The 12,167-nt window shown below is 43.0% G+C and overlaps 1 protein-coding gene across 1 annotated transcript; it reads right to left on the reverse strand.

Annotated features, from left to right (window-relative positions):
• Window positions 1-4,297: 4,297 nt before the first annotated feature.
• LOC140595289 (putative BPIFA4P protein) lies at window positions 4,298-12,167 on the reverse strand. Its single transcript, XM_072735190.1, has 7 exons — window positions 12,068-12,167; window positions 10,748-10,895; window positions 9,074-9,178; window positions 7,796-7,945; window positions 6,126-6,207; window positions 5,462-5,525; window positions 4,298-4,353 (listed from the first exon to the last, which is right to left on the reverse strand). The coding sequence occupies exons 1-7, from the start codon at window positions 12,165-12,167 to the stop codon at window positions 4,298-4,300; spliced, it is 705 nt and encodes a 234-aa protein (XP_072591291.1).

Here is a 12,167-nt window from a genome sequence, read left to right on the forward strand (position 1 = left end):
AGAGAGAGAGAGAGAGAGAGAGAGAGGCAGAGACACAGGCAGAGGGAGAAGCAGGCTCCATGCAGGGAGCCTGACGCGGGACCTGATCCTGGGTCTCTAGGATCAGGCCCTAGGCTGAAGGCGGCACTAAACCACTGAGCCGTCCAGACTGCCCTAAATTTTCTTTAACATATAAAAATCCCTTTGGAAATTTCCTTTATCTCTACCCCCCTACCGAAGATATATGTTAGTCATCATTCTCCAAGCATAAGTCCCACTGATATATATCTGAAGGGTCTCATGACTAAGGTTTTACTAGGCAGTAGTAAATTACCTTTTCCTAACAACAGCTAGCCCCTCAAGGTCCTGGAAAATTTGCTTCCAAATTCCTTAGAGACTTACACTATCCCTGACCCCCTCCCAACTTGAAAGTGTATGATCAATCACTCCTCACAGCCTCAGTACAGCCCTTACTGTCCCTGGGTCCTGTCTCCATGCTTTAATAAAACCACCTTTTTGCACCAAGGACATCTCAAGAATTCTTTCTTGACTGTCTGCTCCTGAGCCCCAACATTTTCACATCAATTGTTACACATAAACCCCATGTCTGCTGATATAAATGATCAAAAAAAGTAATTATTTTGAGTATATAAGTTATTTTATCCTTTATTCTTGTCCTTCTGGAGCATGCTGAGATCTGAACCAAGTTATGGGTCCAGTGGCAACAAAAGGTGGTTGGGATGAATTTTAAGGATCTTGGAGGAGAAACCCCATGGAACTAGGAAGTAGACTTCTGAGAAAGGGGTTCCCGTTGATTGGTGCAGTATTCTGAGGAAAAGAATAAAGCTGGTTTTGGAGCATTAAACAAACAAACAAACAAACAAACAAACCAGCAACTTGTAAACAGAAACCAACTTTCCCCGATTGGGTGAAAAACCATTGCCAGGTAATGCTTAGAGGAATAGGAAGCAAACAGGAGAGAAAAGTTTTCTTTTCTCCTCCTTCAGCTTTGCAACCTCCCTCAAGTGAAGGATCCTAACAAGGAGCAAGCCAGTAAAAGAAATAGGTGGTTTTCATACTCCCAGACCCAGCACAGCAAAACAGAGTACAGAAAGTTAGATTTATAACCAAGAGATAAAAGCTTAATAACGAATACAATTTATTTAAAAGAGTAAGTGGATGTAATGTATGTGCATACAGAAGAGTGCCAGGCATGAATCAAGGTAGTGATAAGGAAGAAAAAGCGGAGGAGGAGCAGATGGGGAGTAGATTGGAGTGGTCATGCAAAGTTAATTGCTAATGACTTGAGGAACATGAACACTATTCAGTTCGCTGATGTTGGCCTTGAAGGAAGTGATGGATAACGTAAAGTAAATTATTTTGTGTTGAGGGGATAAGGCAGGTTATCCAAAATTGAGCACTGGATAAAGGTGAGGAAGTAGAAACAATGGATAGCAATATGTCTCTTGAAAAGTTTGGTTACAGAGAGAAGAAAAATGGGGTTACCAGAGCTAAGTTTTCTTCCATAAACCACAACTTTGTAGGTTGCCTGAGGGATCTATTGGATGAGAACAAAACTCACTTCACAGTGAGGGGATTGTGGCCCAAGGCCACAAAATCATCCAGAAAACATCTCAGAGAAGACAGGAAGACTTGTTCCTTAGTTTTGGGGAAATTCCAGACCAAAGTGTTGAGATATTTCTGAGATAAAGACTAAATTAACCTAGGAACCCTCCCCTATCCTGCAAGTTTTTTGTCATCATGATCAGACCCACAGCCATCTCTGGCTATCTTTCCCCCTGCCCACATGGCACTATGGAGGGAGGACAACCCATAGTTCAGAGTTGCAAAAAAGAATTTATTGTGAAGAGATTATAAGGAATCAGCACATGAATTCTGGTGAGGAGTTACAGGGAAATAGCCTCCATACCCAGAGAAGTAGGGGATCCTTGGAGTTCACGGTGGGGAAAGAAATTCCAGGCGGCAGTTGAGTAATCAACATGAACATCTATATAGGTGAGGGTCTGGAATGTGGAGGACATTCCAAGGAGGAGGTCAGCAAGCAAGACCTAATTTTGTGTGAGATAATAAAGATATTAGTCAACTTCATACCCCTTTTTAAGGAGGATGTAAACCAGAGCTGAGAGCCTCTTCCTCTGCCCATCTCACTTCCCTCATACTGCTGTCCACTATCCATGGTGCTGAACCATATACCAGTTTGGACATCCATCCACTGCGTCTCCCAGGATAAAAAATTCTATTCCCTGTACTGTCTTTCATCAACTAAGATGGATCTTCCTTCTCACCTTGACTTACTTCATGACACAAGGGTATACAATACTGCCAGATGTCCTGCTTGATCACAAGACATGTTTCTCACTTGTAATATTGGCAACACAGTCACATTTACAAAATACTTTCTGGGTTGAAGCAAATATGTCTGTGGACTAACATGACATGGGGGCACAATTTGGAGCTGCTGTGATAGATGGAAGCCTAGATGTATTGGTGGGTATAAAATGAGATGCTCTAGGCTTTTCAAAGTGCTGCAACTGGCAGCAAGTTAGAATTGCATTGTCCAGTATGGCAGCCATTAGCCATAGGTGGACGCTGAGAACTTCAGTTGCAACTAGTCCAAATAGAAATGTTCTGTAAGTATGAAATATACTTGTAATATATGTTATATATAATAACATATATAACATATATAATAATATATAACATATTATATATAACTTATAAAATATATATACACAGGAATCAAAGACTTAGGACAAAAAATAGAATGTAAAATATTTCATTAATAATTTTATATTCATTAAATGTTGACATGATAATATTTTGGATATATTTGACAAATGAAATATATTGCTAAATATGTTCCCTTTTCCTTTTAAAAATTTCATCACTAGAAAATTCTAAGTTACATGTGTGTTTTGTGTTATATTTCTATCAGACAATATTAGTTTAGAATCTTACATAACTAAGCCACCAACCTAAAGACAGATTCAATTATAGTGTTGGTCATTCAAATTCTCATGTTCCCTTTCATGGACTGCACCTTGTTCTTGGTGGCTTGACCCATCACATGAACCCTTGTTCTCAGAAAGCATGTATAGTTCACTACAAACTTATCCTTACTCCTCATGCTTCCATCCTCCATGACTCCTACGACCAGTCACCTAGAGCTTCTTCCTGTTGTTCAGAGCATCAGGTCCTTTCCTACTCCTGTGTATTTGCACATCAGGTGTTCTCTGCCTTTAATGTATTTTCCCAGGAAGAAACTCTTAATCATTCTTTAATGCCTAGTTTAAATCCTGCTTCCCCTTGAAGCCTTCCTGGAAGTCCACAGGCAGTGCTGCTGGATCTTGCCTCTCTACTTCCACAGAATCCCAACCAGAAGACCCTACCGCATATAAGATTGCCCATTTATTTGTCTTATCCTTTACTAGGCTGGGACTCTAGTCAGGAGCCATGTCTAATTCATTTTTGTAATGCTGACACCTGGGATAAAAACAGGGAATAAGAAAAAGTCCTTGCTTTCATGAACCATACATTCTAGTAGTAGAGACAGAAAAGAAACAGTATAGTAAAAGTCAGATAATAATGAATTTTATGAAGAAAAATAAGTAGGGAAGAGAGTGGTCGATATGCTTTTTTTTTTTTTTTGAGAGACCTGAGATGGTGACACTCGATTAGAGTGTTTTCAACATAGAATAGTTGCAAATAAATACACGATATGTTAATAAAACTTTTTACAAAAGCTTTGTAAAGATACTTCCTACAATTGGTGCCCTTCCACATCCCAGTCACACTGCTTTCCTTTCCTGCTTCCAAAAGGAAAACTCATTCCTGCTTCAGGGCTTTTGCACATGCTCATCCTTCTATCTGTGATGTTCTTCCCCTTGGTCTTGGCACAACTCCTGCCTTATCATTCATGGCTCAGTTGAAAGATCTCAAAGAGCCTTCTGCGTGACTCTATTCTCTTAATTTGATGCCCCCCTCCCTGCCTCCACCTGTTATTCTCAGTCTCTGCTTTGTTTTCTTCGGTGTATGCACCATCTGCTGGAATTTAGTTGACTATGCAGTTATTTCCTAGTTCTTTGTCAGTGCACTCAACTAGGCTAGAAACTCCAGGAGAGCAGAGTCTTGTGTTGTTCATAGCCATATCCTAGCAGTTAGCACATAGTAGAAGCTTAATTGAAATTTTATGAATGAATGAATGAAACATTTATAATGACCCTAAAGGCTAAGTACCATCATTAAGGAATGGAAATATGCTCTAATCTCTCACCATATTGGTGCAAACGTGGTTCCTTTACTTTGGGGATATTTGAATAGTGGCATGGTACTTGCCCTGCTGCAGCAGCAGACCTAGAAGGCAAAACAGATAACTTAGACAGTGGCAGTAAAGGAGGATCAGAGAGGCCAAAGGAGTTTTCTCCTACTCTGAATAGGGGCAGAGCAGGTTCAGGGAATGAGGCAACCACTAGGAGACATGAGGTTGGGGCTGGAGGCAATGCTTAGTCACTGGCATCTCTGATCACTTCATTGACAGTTCTGGGCCTTGGTTTCTTCATCTATAAATTGGGAACAATCACTCCCTCCCATGCTAGTAACTTAAGAGCTATACGTTGAAATGAGACAGTGGAGGGAGTTGGCATCACAGCAGCTGGTCCCCATTTGCCTGTCCACCTCTCTAGAATGGTGGCCCAATTATCAGCAGAGTGAAGGCATTGGTCAAGCTGCCCCACTCACATTTACTTTGGGTGAGCCTGGAAACTACACCTTGGGAGTTTAAAGAATAATTCAGATCAATAGCCTCAAACTTCCTACTTTATAATAGTGAGCTCCCTGTCAGTGGAGGTATGTGAGCAGAGGCCAGAAAACTACTTGCTGGGTAGGACTAGTGAATCTTCTGTTAGTGAAGGAAAAGTCTTTTCAGCCCAGAAATTCTATTAGTTTTCAGATTCCCACTGGGGGCCTCAGCTGCCTGCTTTGGCTTCTGGCGGACCTGGAAACTTCAGGTGCCTGGAGGTAGAGACTACTAGAAGGAGGCAGTCTTTGGGCTGAAACCAGGCCAATTCTCTGCTCAAAATGCAACATCATCCAATCTAGGAGAAGGGTAAAGGATGAATCAGGCAGCTTTTTTTTTTCCCCCAAAGAAGCTCCCATTTATATCTCAGCTTCTCTAAATTTTGGGAGCCAGAATGGAATTGAAACCAACATGTGTTTGATTAGTGGTAGAGGTTCAATGGCCAGTGCAGGCAGAATGCTTAACCCTGGGCATAGTGCATAGGACTCTCACAGTCATTGGCAGCTGAGTTTATGAGGATCATTATTAGCAGAGACCATTCTGCCTCCCTGAGGAAGGGAATGTTTATCTGGGAGGAGTGTCAGGGGAGAGGAGATGTAAAGGGTGAAGGAGGAGTCTGAGCTTCCTCCTAGAGTGTTTCTCTGTTTTCTCACCACCAGCACTTACTAATCAGTTCCTTAGTCACTTGTGGATTCAGGTCATAAAGACACGAATTAATGAAGGGACACATCTGAAAGACGAGAAAGTATGCAAGAGTCAGGAGGGGGGCTCCACCAATGGAGGCTGAATATTCTGGGGGCAATCAAGGCAAGATTTCCTTCAAAGCCAACCAACCCTAGGGAACAACCCGGTAGTGGGGTTTGGGGGACAGACTGCCCTGGGGTCACATGTAAGTTGAGCTATTTGGCAGCTCTGTGACTTAGGTAAGTCATTGGTCATCTCTGGAACTTTATCTGGAAAATGGAGATAATACTGTTATTTAGAATATGAAAATTCATGTAAGATCCTTAGCACAATGCCTGTGTCTTAATGAGTATTGTTAATTTTATGATTACTTATACTTATTTTACAGATAAGGAAACTGAGTCTTGGAGAGGCTTATCAACTTATCTCCAGTCACACAGATGCTGATTTTGACTTGAAGAATTGAAAATATCCATAAAGCACTTCACCAGTGCTGGTTGCGGAATGGGAACTTGTTAAACACCACTTCCTCTTTCCCTAACTCTCCTTCCTGGAAGATTTCCTTCCAGTTTATTAAGAAGATGCAGTCCACCAAGTTCTGGGTCCCAGAATAAAAAACTGAACTAGTCTGGGTTTGTATACTTACTTTTGCTCCCAAATTATGGATTATCAGGTCTCCCAGGATTCTCTCTATGTTTTCCACAATATTTTTTTTCATTGGGGTGACACTAAATGAAGAATGAAAATAGAACAGATTAAATTCTCCCAAACTCTTCTTTCTTTACATCATTTATGTGCTAGAGTTGACCCTACATTATTTAAAGTCTGCTCCCTGTTTCCATGCACTCCATGACCCAGGCTTACCTTCTGCTCCAACCTATCTGTGAGGGCTCCCTAAAATTAATCTTTCAATTTAAATCATCCTGTCCTCATCATCGCTCTGCATTACCCCTCTCTCCTTGCCTATTTTGTTCCTCTCTTCCGGAATGCCTTTTTCAACATCTACCACCCTTTTAGGTCCTGATCATTCTATTTCTGGCACACTTTCCTGTTCTTCTAATTATCAAATGCTCCAACAGAACTTTTCTCCTTAGCCCAATCAATGGTCATGCCTTCATGGAAGGAGTAGTGTAATATCATTCTTCAGGTGTAGAGGAGAAAGAAGCAGGATATAGCAGTGTGAATGTGTCTTCAAGTTCCTGACCTAGTCCATAATCCCTACAGGTGAGGGTAAATCTCATTCTCAGGCAACATGTTTGCTTTACATATAAATCAGATAATCTGACACTTCCAACCTGAGGACTCTGATTTCCCTGAAAGGAAAGACTGGTTTTCTTCACTATGTCAAAAGACATGGAGCCACACTGACAGAATTTCCCTTGGGGGAAAATGGCTGTGAGTCAAGGATGCCTTATCTGGAACAGGACGGGAAGATGTTACCAGGCCTGTAAGAGCTCAGAAAGGACTTCACACTCACATCTTTCTTGAATCAAAATAAAGAATTCATGAATGAAAAAGACATGGCATGCAATAGGTTGGTGATGACTATGGATTCAGTTAATCATGGACATGAGCCTAAATTAAAAAAAAATTTACAGAAGATTTTGTAAAAAAGAGATTATAAATTTATAAATTTAAAAGATAACACTTAGTAAAAGGGCAAACCTCTGAAAACAGTAACTCTGAAGAGGAGGTGTCACAGACCAATAAACAAATGCTGAAATCCTTTCTCTACTGGTAGTCAAGGGAATGGCATCCATGGGATTTTCGCTGAAAATCCCTACTGAAGAGAAAAGTTGTAAAAATAGGAATAATTGGTCCAGATTGGTTATGGGCTGAAACTAATCAACGCCAGCCAGAAATACCTCCCTTTAATTCTATTGGTGAGGTATTTGGTAAGGGATTTGGAATGCCTTAAAACTATAATGTATCTTCAAATTTAAAAGTCATAAAACTTTTTATACTTTTTCAATAATCTTAGGAATCTATAATTTCCTGCACCAAAGGGTTCAGGATTATTATAATAGCAAAAAATTCAGAAATAACTTAAATGTCAGCCAATAATCGAGTGAGCCTGCTTTGTTCGTCCTGGGTACTATTCAGTGAGCCACTTTTCATGTCAGTAAAAATGTTATTTTCATAATAAACAAAAATTTTTAAATGACATGAAGTTCTATTTGTAAGACACCTATCCTCGTATGCACAAAAGACTCATTGGAGAAGGTATTGTTTTGCTGGTGACATCTTTCAGGTGAAGCCTCCTTGGGGCTACGTCACAACCAGTTGCATGCAGAGAGAGAAAAATGGAGAACTTACAAATTTTCGGATTGGATCCATACAGTGTCAGGTGCGATCCTGCAATGCCCAAAGGCGAGTTGGTATCTGCTATCTATATCCTTCTCCAAATAAAGCTGGACTTTCATATCTGTCCATACATGGAATATGCAGGGATTAAGAGCTGGAAACCTGTAGGAGGGAAGAATTAAGGCTAGTGGGAGAGAACCTCAGAGCTTACTTTCCTTCCATTTGTTTCCAGAATGAAGTTTCTCCCGTGTTTGCACAGGATCCTCAAAATCACCCTGTGAAGATCATTTCCTGATTTTTCTAAACAAATTTTTTAAAAGATTTTATTTATTTGAGAGAATGAGGAAGAGAGAGAGAGAGAGGGAGCACATACATGAGTTGGGGGGAGGTGCAGAGGGAGAGGGACAAGCAGACTCCCTGCCAAGCAAGGAGCCTGATGTGGGGCTCAATCCTAGGACCCCAAGATCATGACCTAAGGCAGATGCTTAATTGACTGAGCCACTCAGCTGCCCCATTTCCTAATTTTTCTAAAGAAGTGATTCAGGAGAATGGGAATGGCTTTCTCCAAGTCAGGCATGCTGCCAGTGGCTGAGCCACGTAGGTCTGTGTTTAGGTTGTATAACGGATACCTGCTATCTCTGGCTCAAGGGACAGTTAGAAAGGAAAAGGTTGATTCTAAGCATAGCATCTTATCAAAATTGAGAAACTGTGACTTTGGAAAGTACCCTTCTGGAGGTCACAAACTTCACTGCCTCTAGGGCCAGGCTTGAGATGGAAATAAATAAGGTAGACAAGGGTCTGGTTTCACAGGGAGAGGTGACAGTTGTGATGAACTCAAGAATGCCTGTTCTCCCTGAATATACACCGTGCAAACCAAATAAAACAAACACTTATGTGGACACTCTCTAGGCAATGGTGCCAAGGGGTGTTGGGGTCTAGAGCAGATTCTGTGTCATTGTCTTAAGTTGTATTGGGTCAGAGCTGGGTGGGCTCAGGAAGTCTAAATAAATGAAGGTGGGGCTTTCTGGATAAAGCAGCGAAAGGAAACTTGTTCAAACTGCTCTACCTTCCCTAGAGAGACCCCAGCTTGGAAACATTCAAGTATTCCATATGCTCTAATCCTACTCATAGGGAGTGACCCACTTCCAGAGTGGGTGTATTTTGCGCCAACCACACAATGAGACTTGCTGAGATTATACCGGACACACCTTAGTTATGGCTGCTACCCTCACGCACACATATGTGCGAAAGTGAATGGAACTATACAAGCGGCTTGCAACTGTTACTTACTTTATTTGTATGGAAAATGCCAATGGTATCCGTAAGTCGACCTCCTTGAAGTTGGGGGAGTTCTCAAGGGAAACCTGAAGGAGTCGAAGGTCTTTCATCTGTACTCTGGGTGAAAAAAACAGCACAACAGAGAAGGTTGTGGCTATAGCCATAGGTGGACCCCACTTTGTGCGAAGGCAGGTCCCCTGCAGAGCAGAAGCTGAATGTGCAAAAATGGTTACTGACTCATTAATCATGTAATTTATTATATAGCTGTTATATGGGAATATAGCCCTGAGCAAAAAGAAGCTCTTGCCTTAATGCATCACAGAATGCCCATATTTAGCTGTTTGGTCAGCACCAAGCAGGCTGGAATAAATGAGTGAATAAATAAGTAGAAGATGGAAAGTTATAGACAGCTCATGATTGGGAAGAGTATGTATGCATAAAACAATAAATGCAGTAAGTGAATACATACAGAATGTGTCAGGTGATGGATGGGTTGAAGAGATCGCCTAGCAGGATCAGGTGAAGTGGATGACCCTGGGAGGAGTGATATTTTAGAGTGTCAAGGAAGGCTTCTCAAAGCAGGTGACCCTGGGGTGGAGTCATGAATGAAGTTAGGGTACAGGTGGTGAGGATAGCCAGGGGAAGAAAGGGCCAGGCAGAAGACAGAAAAAGTGCATAAGCCCAGAGGCTAGAAGAGCAACAGGTTCAGTGTGGCAGGTGGGCAAGGGGGAGGGGAGAGGGCAATCAGGGCCAGATTGCAGAGGGCCTTGTGGGCCAATGATAAGACCTTTGGGTTTGACTCCAAGAGCAATTAGAAGACACTGGAAGGCTTGAGCAAGGGAGTTACAGTGTCTGGCCTACTTCTTAGAAAGATGCTTCTGGATACAAGTCAAACAGAATGGAGAAGAAGGGGCTTTGCTGTGGAAGCAAGGCGACCTGGGACCATAAGTCAGAAAGAGATGATGGTGGTTCACACCAGAGGAGGTGGTGAAAATGGTCAGATGCCTGGCTGTGTTTTGAAGGTATTGTGGCAGGGTTTGCGGACAGGCTGCATGGGTATAAGTGAAGAGGGGGCATTGGACAATGTCAAGATTTTTGGTCAGAATGACTGGATGGGTGGTTTCATTAGCTAAGATGGGCTGCGCTGGGGGAGGAGCAGGCTGGGACGGGGGTGGGAATCAGCAGCAGTTTTGAACCTAGAGGGACCTGGGTCTTCTACACTCTGGTGGTCAGATGGCATTGATTTTTGTTATGGCCACATCATGACTACAGAGATTGTTGTAACTGGTACTGCTGACCAGGAGCTTACTGAGGACAAGGAGCTGTGTAAGCACGTAGCGTGTATTATTTCACTTAATATTTACTGTAGTCCTATGGGGTCAGGTGCTACAGTTCTGCATTTAACAGGCGCAGGAGTTGAGTCTCAGAGAGGAGAAGAGACTGGAGGTGAGTAGGCATTCTCTTCCCAGACAGAGACATAACCCCAGTCTTCAGCACCTCCCTAGCTTCTGCCTCTACTCCCAGTGGAAATTTCTCCCCACCAGTGGGTCTAAGTCCATTGAAATGGGAAGGGCTGTTAGTTGAGGAAAGGGCCTCTCTAGAGTCAAGAAAATGCCGGGAGGGTGCTAACCAACCAACAAACCAGAACAGTCTGGACGTGGGGGATTCTGATCAGAGACCACTCACATTAAATTGGTGTCTCTGTTGGTGAGCAGGCCACCCAGGATGCTCTGGTGGCTTCTTGCAAGACTGAAGACATTCTTCAGTGACCCCTGGAAGTCAATTGTTTGCAGGGTGGAAAGAACGTTCATGCCAAGGAGTCCTTGTGTCAAAGCTGAAAAACATATCCGCCCCCCGACCCTCATTAGACATGTAGATGCCAAAGATTCTCAGATGCAGCCTTGACCTCTGAGCATGTTCCACATGTGGAGCTTACTTCTCATTCACCTAGTTTTCCTGGACAGCTTGATGCTGGGCTAAGTTCTAGGCACAATCATTCGGCAAATATTTGTGGAGGCCTACTATGTGCCAGGGCCATGCTAGGCTGCACCAGTGAGAACAGACGGCACTCTCTGGAGCTGGCATTCTGGTGGGATGAGGGAAGAGAGATGATAAAGTAGTGAATAAAGAGACACGTGTGAGTCAAGTGCAGATAAGTGCTGTGAAGTGGCTGGTTTCAAAATATTCAACAACCAGCTGGGCATGGGCACCAGCCAATCAGAAAAGACATCAACCATAGCTCTGTAGCCTAGTCTGTGGCTCCTGAGCTGTGCCAGGGGTTGACTCACTAGGTTTGGGTTGGTGAGGAGGCTGAAGTCCTGGGGCTGAAGGTGGGATGGTTGGGGTGATGAGAGAGGTCACCTGGTGAGTCTCTGAGCAGGAGCTACTTCCCAAGGAGTTTAGAAAAACTTTGCAATATTTTAACCACTGCAGCCATACCATGCATTCCGCTGAAGCTACTTTTGTCATAACGGAAAAATAAAAGGCAGAGTGAGGAATTGAGAGTATTGGGTGAGGGCAAGTAACTCGTACAGGGATGTCAAGGAATGTCTTCTGCAAATGCAACATTTTAGCAGAGACTTGAAAGAAGGGAGGGAGCCATGTTGGTAGTTAGCAGAAGAGTATCCCAGGCAGAGGGAACAGCGAGTGCTAAGGTCCTGAGGTGTGCTCTATGTGTTGAGGAGGCTACTGGGGCAGGAAGGGAGCCAATGATTGGGGGGTGGTAGGAGAGGTGAACAGGGGCCAATTCAGGTGGGGCTGGGCCTTTTGATGGTAGGTTTTAATAGATAGACAAGGGTAAGGAGACAGGACAGACAGGAATCTTGGAAAACAGGATTAAACACGGTGATATAATGATGATCAGAGCAGCTAATGATTAATCTGTTAACTGTGTCCCAGGCATGATGGTAATTGGAACTTAACCCACACTGGTTCATGGCCTAGATTTTTGGGAGAGGCCTATGGGTTTGACAAGGCCAGGTGTTATCCAAGGCAGGACAGTCTCACCATTGGTGATCTGGGAAGCAATTCTGGATAGGTCCTCTTGAGCAGAGGATGAGGCAAGCAGCCCACAGAGGAGAATGAAGAGGCTGGAGACCTTTAGCAT

Source organism: Vulpes vulpes, chromosome 14 (genome assembly GCF_048418805.1).
Source record: "Vulpes vulpes isolate BD-2025 chromosome 14, VulVul3, whole genome shotgun sequence".
Taxonomy (NCBI): domain Eukaryota; kingdom Metazoa; phylum Chordata; class Mammalia; order Carnivora; family Canidae; genus Vulpes; species Vulpes vulpes.